Below are 16,891 nucleotides of genomic sequence, written 5' to 3'. Positions count from 1 at the left end.
ATGTCCTGCACAAAATTGGGTTGAATGCTTATAAAATATTATATTAAATTGTAAAACTTCATATAGAATAGAAATGATGGAATAATATTATTGTCTATATTCTTTGCCGTACAATATGATCGAAAACAATGAAGTGAGTATACATTTTCGAAGGAACCCTTTTTCTCGTTGTATTGTGTCCTGGTTCACTGCAGGGATCCACGGTTATAACTTTTCTGTCGAATCTATTCTGGAATTGTAAGCCTCTCTCTGTTGTGGCCATTACCTAGAAATCATAGATGTTACAATCCGAACAATACGAACGTGATATTCATGATATCGAATGTTATATTCTCGAGTAACGTATTATTTCAGCCATTAATGTTGATCGTAATTGTAACATGTATGTATCAAGTATATCTCAATTATATTCTGAATACTCTCTTCGTTGAAACATGAGAGTAGTATAGGTTAGGAGTGAAAACTTTATTTCCGTCGTAACAATTGTTTCGCCAATTACATGCTCACCAATTTAAACAGTAAAGGAGAAATGAGTTTACTTGATGAAGGCAATATAATATAAATATGTGCCAGAACCTTCATTATCTTTCTTACATATACTTTTGGTCTAGAAATACAATTCCAACTGACAAAATATTAAAATCAATCAGGAGAAAAATGAATTATCCAAAACTGTACAATTTGGGTAAACAATTGATAAACTGAGGAATTATTGTATTTTTCAATACAATTATTCCTCATCAGTGTCTAATAGCTCAAAAAACTTCATAGGCTGTTGAAATCTTACTCTTCTGTGAAATGAATATGCAAATCAATTGTATTTCTAGTAAAAAAAGAGCATATCAAAAAAATATACCATATTCTTCTGGCAAGTATATGTCATAACTGTAATAGTTATATAATCTGATGTAATATTTATATTAGATTTCTCCCATCAGCTAGACTTGAAGTAATCAAATATTGATTAGAGTCCACATCAACCCATATAAATATAAAATTCAATTTTCTGAGATTGTTATTCCAATTGTAAATATTGAATTGCATATTGAGTTATCAGAAGAGTAAGAGAGACGATTTACGACTACCTTTGGAGATTGCTATTTCTGCTTTCTTTAGTTTTTTCTTCGATCAAATATTTTCATTGCTTTGCTAAGAAGCCTAATTGAAAATTCGAACTACTCCACAATTTTAATGCCTTATTACTTATTTTGAAATGATAATTAACATTTCTGATTCTTCAATAGTAGGGCAAACAGCCTTTGCTCTTCTCGAATCAAATACGCTTAAAGAGTTATCATAATTATTAATTTCATGTGTTAATTCATCTCCTCAATTAGTAGATTAGTATTAAATCAATGGAATTGGCTAACTCAATGATTGCTCATTTCCAAATTAAGTTTTCAATTGGATTTGCGCTTCTCATCAAATATCGAAGGGGTTTTCAAAAAGTGCAATATTTACTTTAAGCTAATACTGAGAAATGGACTTAATGAACAATATTGATATGTTAAACTTCAGTCTATCCTTATATTGATACTTAGTGAATGTACCACAATTATTTGATTTGAAACCACAAACCTTATAATTTTCCGAATCATTAGTTGTGGTCTGATTCGTTTTCCAATGATAGAATCCGAGATCTTGAGCATTTGGTAGAATGAGCATTTGTCCTGAAAGTAAGGAAATTATATAAGTCTGCGATGAAATGTTTTATATTTGTTGTACATGTCGGTTTATAGTGTTCATCTTCGTTCCAGACCTCTTCTAAAATGTTTTACTTCAAGTCTAAATTATTATAAATATAATTATTGCCATCTCAGCATTTATGATGTGATTGTTCAATATATTTCAGATCTAAGTTTTTTACGCGTTTCCAATGAGGATTCATTTCAAACAGCCAGCTATATGGGCAGTTGTCACTTTTGAAGCTGACATTTGATAATTAAACACTATTTTATTGATAAAAATGGAGCAAACGCTTCAATAATTAATTGAAAATCTTAAAATTTAGTAAAAAAATGGTGAAATTTTTGCAGTCATAGTTCGCAAAACTAATGCACTTTTGGATCATCGGGAAGCACATTCTCGGCCGGTAATAGTAGAACTGGTGGAAAAATTTGACCAGGGGTTAAAATAAGCAGCAGTAGCTATGTCCCCACCGGAAATACTAGGTACACGAATCCGTATGTAGGAATGTGGTGAATTCCCTACTCTTATCAAATAATTAAGGAAAACAGAATTCCTATACAGGGTGTCCCGTAAAGACCACGTCAAACCAAAGTAGAATGTAGATCAAAGGATAACCCACCTGCTATGACAAAATTCCCATTATAAAAGTTCTACCGTTTTCGAGATATTTTTTTTTTATTGGAAAATAATGAATTCTTGCCCCTTTCAATAGTTTTGTCCTTACGGTTGGTACAATTTTACACCTTCTTGTTTAATTTTTTCAGTAAAATATTGCTGAAGAATGATTTCAACGTTTACATCAAAAACATCCTCCGAACATTTTGTAGGGGGGCTATGAGAAATATTTTTATTGGAAATTTTGGTAGTGGATTATGTTGTTCATGAAGTTTAGCCCATCGTAGTGGAACCAAAATGTACCGAGCTACTGCTGCACATTACACCAATAAATTGTCTATTTTATAGTGATTTCAAAAATGTAACACACAAGTCATTTGGTATTCGAAGAAAAATGATATGGCTGTTTTTATCTAAATGGGTACGTTTCTGACAAAATCAAGTTTGTCAGTTCTGTTAAGTAATCTCCTATGTTGCATTACTTAGTGAACAATGGCAATTGTTTATGTGCGAAAATATTACTCGCATAATTATTCACCTCAACGAAATTCAACTTTGCCGGATAATTTTGCGAAAACATCATGCAGATCCAGATTTTTTTAATAAGATTATTTGGAGCGACGAGTCTTCCTGTACCAAGGATGGGTACATGAAGACCTAAATCCTTTGGACTTTTAATATTGGGGCTGCTCAAAAGAAACACCCATACGTGATGAAGCCGAATAGCGGATGCGTTTTCTCAATTCGGATTCATTACGTATGGGTGTTGCGTATGCTTTGTCTTTTAGGTAGCCCCAATAATAAAAGTCCATAGGGTTTAGGTCAGGTGAACGAGTAGGCCACAAAATTTCACCTCCTCTTTCAATCCACCGGTGGGAATCAGTTCGATTCAAATGTGCGGTAACTTCGAGTCCATAATGTGCTAGGTATCCATCATGTTGAAACCACAGACTACGTCGCAGCGCCAGTGGCACATCTTCCAATAAAATGGGCAGCTGGTTGGTTAAAAATTCCAAATAATTGTTTGCGTTCAATGATGGCGGCAGCTCGATCGGGCCCAAAATTGCACAATTAAATATTCCAGTCCATAAATTGAATCGATATTGTGATCTATCTTCTTTCACCTCGTGTGCATTTATGATATTCCAGCTATGCGAATTGTGGAGATTGGTATAGGAAGACTTGTCGTTCCAAATGATCTTATTGAAAAAATCTGGATCTGCATGATGTTTTCGCAAAATTTGACGGCAAAATTGAATTTCGTTGAGGTGACTAATTATGCGAGTAATATTTTCGCACGTAAACAATTGCCATTGTTCACTAAGTAATTCAACATAGAAGATTTCTTAACAGAATTGACAAACTTGATTTTGTCAGAAACGTACCCATTTGGATAAAAACAGCCATATCTTTTTTATTTGAATACCAAATGACTTGTGTGATACCTTTTTGAAATCACTATAAAATAGAAATTTATTGGTGTAATGTGCAGCATTAGCTCAGTACATTTTGGTTTCACTACGATGGGCTAAACTTCATGAACGAAAGAATCCACTACCAAAATTTTCAATAAAAATATTTCTCACAGCCTCCCTTTAAAATTTTCGGAGAATGTTTTCAATGTAAACGTTGAAATCATTCTTCAGCAATATTTTACTGAAAAAATTAAACAGAAAAGTGTAAAATTGTACCAACCGTAAGGACAAACCTATTGAAAGGGGCAAATATTCATTATTTTCCAAAAACAAAATATCTCGAAAACGGCAAGACTTTTAAATGGGAAGTTTGTCATAGCAGGTAGGTTATCCTTTGATCTACATTCTCCCTCGGTTTGACGTGGTCTTCACGGGACACCATGTATATTTTTCATGTATTTCACGTGCATCTTTCAAATTCAACGCGTGAATGACCTCGACGAATAGACAAAAATCTGAAACCTCCAGATCGGTAACCGACAGTAGCCGTCAACCAGCGTCAAGCTGAGCTAATACGTTCGTGTTCAGGGAAATCAGTGCTCCAGATTTTCGTGCGTAACGCCTCTAGCAGTCCTGCGTCGACTAATTACGTCACTTGGGTTCAATTTGCGTGAAAGTGACGTACTTTTGAAAAACTGATTCCAATCCCTCCTCTTCAACTGGTCCGCGTAATCGATGTAGCCGGATATCTCCGATCCCGCAGAATTCGAATGCCTCAGGAAGATGATCGTCTGAAAAAAAAAATGAACAGTGTCACATAAACATATTTCTCTGGAGGTGATCTGCACCCTCTTCTCTCAGCTCTTTTTCTGGCCTAAGGCTGCGTTTTAATTCGAGATTCCCCCCCCCCCCCTAGATTTCATCTCGAGAAATATTGTGCGGTTGCCGCGGGCGGTCCGAGATTTCATGGCATTCTTTCTGGTGAAACTCACGAGGATCGGGAATGCTGTTAGTTGGAATGAAAGAAGAAATATACGGTTCTATTGTTTACGAAATCATTGTGCTCTTAATGAGGGATAGTGCGGTCTATTTAATCTTCTATCGGGTATAAACAGAAGTTTTCCGGAGCGGAGAAGATTAGGTGAAAGGTTCAATTATTTTTCTCGCAGCAGTTGGCTTTTCGTACGCACAGAAAATCCTGGAAATAATCATTAGGAAACTTCAGACTGCTGTGAGACTATTTCATTTTGAAATGGTTATTTTTGATATTCGCTCATGGTGGAATTTTTTGGATTACCTAATGACAGCGATACAAAATAGTTTGATGATGAAACAACTATAAACGGTTTTCTTATGAGAGGTTTCATTTTAATATTGAAAAAAAAGTGGGATATTTAAAAAAACATCAATAGATATTTGATTAATTGTAAAGCGGAAGATATTATTTTGAAGATGGAAAACGATATTAGCCAAAAGACCGCCACGAATTTTTTCTTTAAGTTCTTGAATCGATTGTGGAACATTGGCAAAAACCTCATAGTAATAAATATAGATAGAGGGAGCATATGTCATTTTCAATAAGCAAATTTTGTCCCCAACATGAATTATCAAGTTTGACATGAAGCGCGCGGAAATTCAATTCAATTCAATTTATTTGAGATTCCAACCACAATTACAATGTGCTTAAATATAATACAAAATACATATGCAACAATTTCAATGTTATCCCCATCAAGCGAAACAACAACTAAGCAGTGCTTGTTCATGTTGTTCGGACTTTCTGAGGACTTTGAGCACAGGCTTATCAAGTAGTATAAAAAAAAACATAAAACAAAAGAAAACCTTAGATAAGATGAAAGAAGAGGCGCGGACATAGAGAACAACAAACTTTGCACTTCACGGCAAGAATCAATAGCTTAAGGATTCCAAAAAAAAACAAAATGAAATATATCAAATTCACAAATCGAAGGTGAATCGGTTCTCGAACAAAAGTTTCCTGAGCTCCCTTCTGAACCTTTCTCTATTCTCAATTCTTCTAATATTTAGTGCGATTCTGTTATAGTATTTAGGCCCAATATAGAAAATGAAACGTTGTGAGCAACTCTTCCTGAACAACCTAATCTCAAGCGACTCATTGTCCACCGCTCTGGTCACGTATCTTCTTTCTTGTTCGATGAGTAGATGATCTTGGGAGAACATGTACATGAGAGTCTGATAAATGAATAACGTCCTCACATTCATAATCCCAGATTCATAATATAATTCATCCGTAGGATGAAGTAGGTCTTTTCTAAACATTATTTTTATCAAACTGTTCTGTGATATTTGTAGACCTTCTCCAGCGTTCTTAGTAAGACCCCCCCACACAATCACACAATACCTGAGAACTGACTCTACTAAAGAATTATAAAGTAATAATAAGTTTTTCGTATTGAATATATCTCTTAGAACATAAAATTTATGCTGGAGCAATCTCAACCTTTTCATCAACATAGCGGACTGCGCGAAATAAAAACATATCAGTGATATTTCACTGGAAAAATATCGGTTTCCAAATATTCAAATTTGCATATTCAGAAATCACTCAAATAAATATATTTTATTCAATATAATAGACATTCATCATGACATAGTGATATTGTGAATTTGAAAATATTTCACAAACCGACAACGTAATCTAACCATGTTGGGGACATGTAAAAGTTGCGTATACTTTCTTTATCTATGTTCATTACTCTATTTTAGACGTTATATTCAACGTGGCTCCAGAGAAAAAAAGTCTAAAGGTCTCTGTGGCCAATTGTCTTCGAGAAATAACACGGCCAAGAAACTTATGTTTCTTGTTTCGTTGCTTTTGTGGTGCCATCTTGTTGAAAGTAAACGTCATCCACATCAATTGGTTTCAATTTCAGTTGCAAAAAATCCTAAACCATAGCCCAGTAGCGCAATCCATTCACCATAACAGTTATATTAGTCTCATTTTCGAATAAGTTAGGTCCAATCACACCACCAGCAGAAAAACCGTGGCAATGTGACTGCGAAACTTCTTATTGAAGAACCTTTTCTGTTTATTTCTCTTAGATATGTCAAAATAAAGTAGTCTGATATTTCAACATTACCAGTATACTTCATTTTAGTAAGCGAATTTTGTTCACAACATGTTCTAAAAAATTTGACCGAAGGAGTGGAATCCAAATATATTTCAGAAAACAACCTGTTATACGATATTTGACTTCAGTCATAGGTTTTTCCACAAAACGTACAATTTTATGTACCAGGCGAAATTTTCTTGCGTTTCATCATTCCAAAAAGTTTCTTCAAAACTTTGCGAAACTTGATACTGCGAGATCTGAGTAGTATCTGGATCTTAGCAAGAATATGCTGCACCTCCTCAATGAATTCCCAATAAGGCATTGCCGCCTCAAGAATCGCCTCAAAAGAATGAGTCTAGGATAGGAGAAAGAAACTACAATCACCTGGTGACGGCAAGCCTCAACATTGCAAGCAAAATCATAAAAATGCTCTGGATACGATACTTGTAGAAGTGAGGAAGTGACCTCCTTGAAAACATCCCAGATACTGGAGTTCATAAGAACTCTGAAACTGGAGTGCTAGCTGTACCTATACCAGACGACTACTGGCGAGAACAGCTCTGATGGGGGCTCAACAGATTATAAGTTCGCGGTGCAATGAAATCCCCTCAAATCTACAATCTAGGTTGTCATAGATGCAGGGTTATGAAATACTGATGAACTTCAATAATAGCGAAACCGGTCTATTGCTACTCACATTCGATTGCTGCATGTTTCCCAATGTGAACTTTTGCTTACATTCTACTAATTTGACTTGGTCATTTACACTTATGTCGCTTTATCTTTAATGAGGGATTACCCATCGTGTTTATATTCTTGTTTTCATTTAAGGTCTCAATTTGACTATTTTATGACCGAAATATTCGGGAATATCGAAACAAAACCGGATACTAGGACTAGTTTTTGGTGTTATGTGAATATTTTGTTAACTCACAGCTAATATGCCAATTCGGTTTGGTCTTTCTCTCAGAGCCAATTCTCTTTGGGCCGGATCTCCTAACAAAAGACCAGTACTTGCCATACTATAAGGTTTGTAGGGGGGATGAAGATAATTGATTACAGCTGCACGCCTTCTCTCGAATTGTTCTCTGCTGAGCGTCTCTCCACAAGTTCTTGAAAAAACGAATACTTCAAAAATTCAATCCGATATATCTCAGACGTATCTTTCTTCGTTACATGATCCGCTTAAACAGAAATCAATTCTTCTATATGGATGGTGACTGAATTGGAAGAATTAAGATCTTTTGAAAGAAGCAGACATATTTCTGTTGACCTGAACTGATTAGGTTTTTTCATTTTTCTAATACACTCTTTCTCGTTGAAATTATGTTGGTTCAGAGAAGCAAAAATAAAAACTTGAGTCATCAATAATAAGAGTATTCGAGAATCCAGAAAGTCAGAATATCCATATTTATACTTTTTCTCTAACATTTCAAAAATACTCATTTGTTCATAAATAGGTATGTTAGGATTAAACAATTTTTAGAAGAAAACGTGATCTTATCGATTGTTATACAAATTTCGCCAAGGAAGAATATAAAGCTATTGTAGTAGATAGTTTGTTAGTTTTATTGAAAGAAGTTCTTTAATTCAATTCAATAATTAAGAATCTTGACCTCAAAAAAGTGGCGCTCCAAGTTATCCCATTCTTCAACTACAGCGTTCTGATTGCAGAACAGTTCAAAACTTGTATGATGAACTTCTTAAAGATTGTAGCTACTATGCTGGAAATGTGGGGACATGCATTACCATGCATTAAGATGAAATTATATCCAACAAATGGGTCAAAGGGTACCTATGACATGTTCTTGTGAAATATCCCTTTTGTACCTGTTGGTAGTTAATTAATCAGCTTCTGCCATTTTGTACGTCCCCTTCGAAGAGATACATTTCCGACGCATAGTGGAGCCATCCCAAAATTATCATAGCGTCTGATGTTGAACTGAAAATAACGCTGGCTTATCTATGCAATAGATACCCCGTTCTAAATTGTAAAAGCGAAATCTTGATTCATAAAGGGTGTTTTTTTTAGAACTATAGAACTTTAAATTGCAATGAAACAACGATGGATTATTCGATTGACATGAATTTTATTTATCAAGATAATCTTGTGGCATTATATTTTAAATATGATTTCTGGCATATGACTGCCACGGCTGGCTCGGATGTAGTCCAATCTGGACGTCCAATTTTCGATTACTTTTTCCAACATTTGTGGCTGTATATCGGCAATAACACGGAGAATGTTGTCTTCCAAATGGTCAAGGGTTTGTGGCTTATCCGCATAGACCAATGATTTAACATAGCCCCACAGAAAGTAGTATAGCGGTGTTAAATGACAAGATCTTGGAGGCCAATTCACAGGTCCAAAACGTGAAATTAGGCAGTCACCAAACGTGTCTTTCAATAAATCGATTGTGGCACGAGCTGTGTGACATGTTGCGCCGTCTTGTTGGAACCACAGCTCCTGGACATCATTGGTGTTCAATTCAGGAATGAAAAAGTTAGTAATCATGGCTCTATACCGATCACCATTGACTGTAACGTTCTGGCCATCATCTTTTTTGAAGGTGACGGACCAATGATTCCACCAGCTCATAAAGCGCACCAAACAGTCAGTTTTTCTAGATGGAACGGAGTTTCGACATACACTTGAGGATTAGCTTCACTTCAAATGCGGCAGTTTTGTTTGTTGACGTAGCCATTCAACCAGAAGTGCGCTTCATCTCTAATGGACGTAGTGCGCGATACGTATTCCGCACAGAACCATTATTTTCGAAATAATATTGCACCAATTGCAAGCGTTGTTCAGGCGTGAGTCTATTCATGATGAATTGCCAAACCAAATTGAGGATAAATCACTTAACAGCTCTTGAATCGGTCGCTATCTTGAACAGTAATGCCAACTTAAAGTTATATACCTCGAAAAAAAACACGCTTTATATTTATAGAATGTCCCCAATAATATGTTCCATTACAAGCCTGTAACAAGCTACGAGGTGTTTCCTAGTGAGCAGATTGATGCTACTCCAGCTCAACGTTTTTTTTCGCGAATGGTAGACTTCGGACGACCTGTATTACTTTGGTCTTCCACTTGACTGATTGTTATGCAACTAATTTGAAACGTACTCCTGACTTATCCATCTGACGTCCTGACGTCCATCCTTGATTAGTTAATGATCCTGATTTTTCGATTTTGGTTTCAGTTATTCCTCATGCTTCTAAGACGTTCATTTCTAAATAGTAGAGATCATAAACTGATAATAATACCAGGCAAAGTGCTCGAAAAACCAACATTGAAAATTGCACTCTTTTCAATATTTTTTGAGATCAGAAAGAAGTGGGTAAACATTATACCCATTTGTTTTCCTTTTGTTAACTTATAAACCGAATATTTTTATTTTTTGAATCAGGTGAAATTGTGGAGTTGATGATACTGTTTTGGCGTGTATGTAATTTGTTTAGGAAAAAGATACAAACTATCAAATGTCGAGTATAAAATAAGATAAAAATACTGAGTATTAGCATTAAAATAGGTACTTGACAATCGTTACAATATCAGTGCTACTTCATTAACACATGCCAAAATTAATTATCACATTTTCTTCATAAAAGCAATATTGCATTGTTCAACTTTTTCTACTAAGTCCCAGTATTGATCTTACCTATATCCTAGTTCAGCAATATGTCTTGCAACTAATCTGTTTGGAAGCAAGCATTTATCGAAGACCGTAACCATTGAATCCAAGTAATCTTCATATGCCTCAAACTTGAGGAGGCGCCTATCTGCTTCGATTTGTGGGTTGGTTTCCACCATATTGAAAGTATTAAAAAATATTTCACGGAATTATTGTCATGAAGGCATTAGGCTGAAAAGAAATTTTGACATTTTGTCATTCACGTCAAAAGTGTTTAATCGTTAACCTACATGTAGTCTTTTTTATTTCAGACTACACCATGCACTACAAACTGCTGTCTTGGAAGTTCTATGGTTTTACCAAATCGTACGTCAGTGAGAACTGCAGAGGAAGTATTGGATGACGCAAAAGACTTTCTGGAACAGTACTTCACTTCTATCAGAAGGTAATATTCATATCTTCATAAAATTAGTAGGGATAAACTCTGAGATGTTTCTCAATTATGGGTATTAGATGTGAAATGTGAAATCCTGGATACGCCACTGTACGAGATCATCATATGAATACAAAAATGCATACAATTTGAAGCTATTCTATTATGAATTGGAAAGATGAAGCTCAAAAATGTTGTGATCCTCAAATTTCGCAAATTGTATCTTAACATAAAGTAAAAAAGATTAATAGTTGGAAGCTCACTTTCTCGACTGGACTTCGTTACGCTATGTAAAGAAATGTTGAATGAATCCTTAAGGTTTTTTCTGAACAGTATGCCATTTGGCTAATTGAAGACCATCATTAGAATGCAAGAAGTGGGCTACTGGGAAATGTAACGAATGTTACAGCGGAAATCTAGCAGCAGGATCTCACATGAAAGACGAGATCATCTGCTGGGAGAAGAAAATATTTCTTTTTTCTTTTTCAATCTTCAAGTCCTGTTCCTCTGACAACTCGGTAGGAATAAATTTAAAATTTTTCGCAATTAATCTTAGGGTGGTTGGATACAGGAGTAATTTTCCATGCAAACAGATTTCGACTATCTCTTTAACATTCTTCATTCGGAAAGACGAAACAGGAGTGTACTTTACGATATAATTAAATTCTGAAATATTTTATAAAGAACAGAATACAGGGTGTACCGCAACCATGTCAGCCGTAGTTCATTGATGCGAAGGATCTAGATCTCGCGAACTTGAAAATCGTGAATACATAGACGTACAACTTTGCTGCCACCGTTTTTCACGAAATTCGAGGCTTTATTGTAAAGAACTGATTATACATTTATGATTCAAAGTATTGTCCATCGCTGGCCACTACTTTCTCCCATCTTTCGGGCAGCGGACGAATCTCGCGTTGAAAAAATTGGTCATCTTATGAAGCGATCCACGAACCGATGCATCTTTTTCCTTCTTAAGACCGGAAATGCTGGTCAGCCAGACTGTGTGCCATTGATCGAAACAAGTGATAGTCCAAAGAAGCAACGTCTGGAGAATACGGTGGGTGGGGTAGGACTTCCTATTTCAACGTTTCCAAGTATGTCTTGACCACTTTCGCAACATGAGATCGATCACTTTATCATGTCTCTTGTTGTAATGCGATCATTCGTCTTTCAATGTTCAGCCGAAATGCATCAATTGCTTTCGATAACGGTGGCCTGTGATTGTTTCAGTCGATTTTAACAACTCATAATACACTATGGCGAGCTGCTCCCACCAAATACTTGACCATGGAACCGCGAATAATCGATTTGGATGTCGATGTGGTAGCATGGCCAGGATATCTCCATGATTTTCTGCGCTTGGGATAATCGTAATGAACCCATTTTTGTCTCCAGTCACAATGCGATGCACAAATCCCATCTGTCTTTGCCTTGCAAGCAATATCTCTCGGGTTCAAATCGTGCGGCACCCAATTTCCTCGTTTCTGAATCATTTCCATAACTTCCAGGCATTTTGAAATAGCTCTTTTCATCAATCCCAATGTAATGCCTCCAATTCTGCATCTTCGAAAACCTTTTCTCTACCTCCGCTATGCAGGTCTTCGACGTCAAAATCACCGTTCTTGGAGAGTTTAAACAGCTTTCGGTACGTTCTTTCACGAATCGTGGCGTCACCATAGGCCACCATAGGCATTTGAGAGCATTCGATGAACCTCAGCCGCAGATTTCTTCATATTAAAGAAGAAAATTAAAACTTGCCGCAAATGACGGAAATTTGGCTTGCAAGCTGAAAAGTTTAATCGAGGATAATTTATGATGCAGATAGAAATCGACTAATATTTCGATGGCGTTCTGTTTAGAAATACCTAAGCTTATTATATGACATCTACGACCTATTTATTTCGACTACCACTTTCCGCTACAGCCAAAAAAGTTGGACTTTCCCCAATTATTGTTGCACAATTTACTGATAAGATTCGGCTCGCCAAAGCGAAATGAGGTTTCAAGGATTCCCTGGAGGAACAGTTTTTATTCTTTGTGAGGAAAAAGTTAATTGTACCAAATTCTAAAACAATTATTTTGTCTGAGAAATATGTAGGTTTTTCTGATATTCGGCTGTTGCCTCATCACTTGGGAACATCCGCCTATATTATAAATAGCAAAACAGAAAGTCTGGTTGCAAAATTGTGGAACGGTTGAATGGAAAATCCTTGTTTCCATTCCACTATCCGGAAAATTTTACGATTCATTCGGCGCAAAACGTTCAGAATATTTCCGGCTATAATAGCACCTTTTATAACGACAATGGAACCGCTCCCCAATTGCCTCCTACATGCGCTACAATTCTTTATATAGCCAGGAAGATTACAGTCTTGCAGGCTTCTCGGTATTTACATAATTATGCCTTTTTTTAATGTTATCCAACCCCGAATAATAGGACAATAAGACGATAAAACATTACTGCAGGAATTCCCATTTCCCTCACTCACAATATTCCTGTTTATTTCTTATGGATAGCATAAAAAACTTTAGTTGTAGTTTTGTGGATAAATCATAGTGGAGATCTCAAATTTCAAAGGAGATTAGAATAATTCCTATCATATTTGATAGCATGTTTATTGGATCTATAAAGAAACTATCATAAACTCAAAATTTACGAAGTGGTCACCATCACCATGACCTTATGCACAAAACCATGAAGCCTGTTTCGAAAATATGCATATTTTAGATATTACTTATCTGGTTAATGTTTCGACAAAAATGCAATCCACATAACCATTATCAAACAGACGATTTCCACGTTATAACGTAGGAATCAAAATCGAAAGTAACCCAAGGAGAATGCAAGCCATCGAAGGAGAGTAGCGAAATACCGGTTTCCCTTTTTTTAGGGATCATCAGTACCGCATAATTCAACCCAAGATGACATACAAACGAAATAGCAGGCAACTTGTCCGCTGAGTGGTGCATCGCAGAAATCATATTGCTTTGCATCTGCCATCGTTCAATAAGGTGCCTGCTATTTGTAGACTTCCCTCACTATCGTTCATTCTTTTCACTGCTTCGTCTGTTTTATCTAGCCACTTGATACTATGACCAATCATTTCTTCCCACGTGGATATCACATCGTGAATCCTGGGTAATCTAAGAGCACTTGTCAGACCAGCTGAGAAATACGTTGTGATCAGTAAGGAAATGAAACAGCACCAAAGAGAAACGAATCTCATGAATGTTTGTCTCTGTGGTGGAAACGGTGGGACACCATAAGATGTCACATAGCCTATAACTAGAACCAAAGTGTAAATTAAGCTGTATTGGCGTCCAAAGATACGTGAGGACCATTTAATGAGAAACGCCATGAAAATTGAAATCAGAATAAAAATCAGCCATAGGTGAGTTTGAAAGAATTGGAAAGTGACGGTTGCGTCTGGAGAAAGTTGTCCTCTGTGAACCAAGAACGTGTTGCATTGTGAAGTATAAGGATACGTGGTAGATTTTTCACCACTGAATTCCGATACACCACTGACAATATCGGATAGATAATGATTTTGAAGTGTTCTTTTTGGATCTGGTGAAAAGAGAAATCAAAATATTTTCGAAATATCGATCTCATCAGTTATAGTCAACAAGGATATCTGTCTAATCAAACTACAAATATATGACAATGAAATTTAATATGATAATAGAAGAGCTCCGTTGAAGATTTTTCATCCATCATCTTGGACTATTTTTTGATGCGTCGCCGTCGTTGCATGGGGAGGCCTCTCATCTTTCTTTTCTTCTTTTTCTCCTTCATTTTATATACGAAAAATTCATAGAACAATCCAACTAATCCCAGAAAGCATCCCAAACCTAATAGAAGGAAACAGCCAATCAATTTCTGCAACGTAAACAGTCTATTCCGATTATTTTTCCTTTTGAAAAAATACTGCATAAAAGCTCGTTCAGGATCATCTGACAAATCTCTAAATACGAAATCCACGAAGCCCGCTTCAACAATATGCAGTATTTTCGAATTTAAAAAATTTGCTACAGCCGAGTTGTAGTTGATTTCGAATTGAATCGGATGTACAGAAAAGCAATTGTGAAGAATTTTCAAATAGTCACGATCATAGTTGTCTAATTCACCAATTACATTCAAAATGTTCCTCTTGAATCTCTCTACTCTTATTGCGTACTTCTTTGTCTTCAACTTTTCCGACATCGTTTTATAGTTCTTTGCCAATTCGAAGGAATCAACCAGTGTTTGTAGACTTCCCTCGCTATCGTTCATTCTTTTCACTGCTTCATCTGTTTTATCTAGCCACTTGATACCATGACCAATCATTTCTTCCCACGTGGATATAACATCGTGAATCCTGGGTAATCTAAGAGCACTTGTCAGACCAGCTGAGAAATATGTTGTGATCAGTAAGGAAATGAAACACCACCATAGAGAAACGAATCTCATGAATGTTTGTCTCTGTGGTGGAAACGGTGGGACACCATAAGATGTCACATAGCCTATAACGAGAACAAAAGAGTAAATCAAACTGTATTGGTGTCCATAGATACGAGAAGAACATTTGATCAGGAAGGCCATGAAAATCAAAATCACAATAAAAATCAACCATAAGTGAGCTTGAAAGAATTGGAAAGTGAATGTTGCGTCTGGATAAAGTTGTCCTCTGTGAACCAAGAACGTATTACATTGTGAAGTATAAGGATACGTGGTAGATTTTTCACCAATGAATTTCGACACACCAATCACCATATCCGCTTCTGTGGAATTCACATAATAAATAGGGTGTTTATGTATATACGATACTTTTCGCTTGCTATCTCTCTTCAATAACTTGAATTGAGTTGGCCATCCCTCGGTGAGTAGCTTGGCGACCTCAATATCAACTCCAGACAACCTATCACCTTTTCTGATAATCAAAGGTGGATAGATGGAGAAAGCAATGCGGAACTCTCTTTTTAATTTCTTCAACATGAAGATGGGTGTCCACTTTGTGCGAACGTAAGTGAAATTGGAGAAACAATCAACACTTAAAGAGCAGTTTATAAGAAGTTCATTCCTTATAGCCGAAAAAATTTTCAGTTGGTTCTTAACAGCCCTTGGTGGAAATAGTGAACTCAGTGCCAATCCTCTAGCTATTATCACCTCCAAGTTTTTCTCTATTGCAAAGTTTTGATACTTTTTCATATTGATCTCAGTGGACCCCCTAAACAGGACAAGTATTGTAGAATGCACCAGAAAACGAAGAATCTTATTCTTTTTGATCAGCATGGAGTCCAGGATTTCTTCATCACTTGCTATTAGAACCGAATGCCCACACTCTGTTATTTTCTTTGTCTCTTCTAGTTCGTTGAAGTTGTATGTTTTGATATTTCTTGTTGCCATTCCATTTATAACACCGATGTTGTTCAACTGATTGTTATGTACAACACAAAGGAAGTATTTATCTTTGAAAAATGTATCTATTATTATTCTATTGAGTTCAAATATTTCCTGAGTTTTCACAACTGTTAAAAGAGCAACGAAAAAAATGTATTCCATTTCGTGCTTCCGCGGACTATCTGCTTCGATTTCGTTTTTTTCGTGAACATGGCTCAATGCCAAGTTCTGATAACAGTTCCTATGATTTATGCCTTCGATGTTTGATATTTCTGTAAATATTTATAGCTACCTGAATTCGAATGGATGCAGATGGCATTCAATATTTATTCGGGTATATTCGGAATAAATTTGTTTGCTTAACTGACATCAAATACAACGTGTGTGAATTTTTTCGGTTATTTATACCATAGAAAAACTTGACATTGTCACGGTAACAACTGATGGGTTTTGTAATGTTATATTATAACAGATTGGTTCTATATTTGGACTTGATGTCAAGATTGCCTCATTCATAAGAACGAACTGAAAGGAGACTCTGAGAGTGAGATTCCAATTCTGTAATCGGAGTAGATCTCGGAGTAGATTAACAACTAATCATGGACGATCCGGTAAATTTAATTAAT

The 16,891-nt window shown here is 36.0% G+C and overlaps 2 protein-coding genes across 4 annotated transcripts in view; one reads left to right on the top strand and one right to left on the bottom strand.

Annotated features, from left to right (window-relative positions):
* The window catches only part of LOC123680417 (nitric oxide synthase-like protein), a 171,100-nt gene that overhangs the window by 13,170 nt on the left and 141,039 nt on the right, over positions 1-16,891 (top strand). For all 3 annotated transcript variants that reach the window (XM_045618310.1, XM_045618311.1, XM_045618309.1), the window contains exon 2: positions 10,761-10,894. In XM_045618310.1, the coding sequence (XP_045474266.1) occupies positions 10,761-10,894 (134 nt within the window). The remainder of the gene's footprint in view (positions 1-10,760; positions 10,895-16,891) is intronic.
* LOC123680418 (cilia- and flagella-associated protein 299-like) lies at positions 80-10,720 on the bottom strand. Its single transcript, XM_045618312.1, has 5 exons — positions 10,477-10,720; positions 7,746-7,923; positions 4,405-4,510; positions 1,579-1,670; positions 80-265 (listed from the first exon to the last, which is right to left on the bottom strand). The coding sequence occupies exons 1-5, from the start codon at positions 10,626-10,628 to the stop codon at positions 95-97; spliced, it is 699 nt and encodes a 232-aa protein (XP_045474268.1). The 5' UTR covers positions 10,629-10,720; the 3' UTR covers positions 80-94.

The sequence above is a fragment of the Harmonia axyridis genome, chromosome 5 (genome assembly GCF_914767665.1).
Source record: "Harmonia axyridis chromosome 5, icHarAxyr1.1, whole genome shotgun sequence".
Lineage (NCBI taxonomy): Eukaryota > Metazoa > Arthropoda > Insecta > Coleoptera > Coccinellidae > Harmonia > Harmonia axyridis.
Note: the sequence above shows the minus strand (reverse complement) of the source record. Positions and strands in the feature narration are given on the sequence as shown.

Coding starts and splice junctions, on each gene's coding strand:
- LOC123680418 (XM_045618312.1), bottom strand. CDS start 10,628: ATGGTGGAAACCAACCCACAAATCGAAGCAGATAGGCGCCTCCTCAAG. Junction 7,924..10,476: donor ATTGCTGAACTAGGATATAG/GTAAGATCAATA, acceptor CGTTTTTTCAAG/AACTTGTGGAGAGACGCTCA. Junction 266..1,578: donor ATGATTCGGAAAATTATAAG/GTTTGTGGTTTC, acceptor TATGATTTCTAG/GTAATGGCCACAACAGAGAG.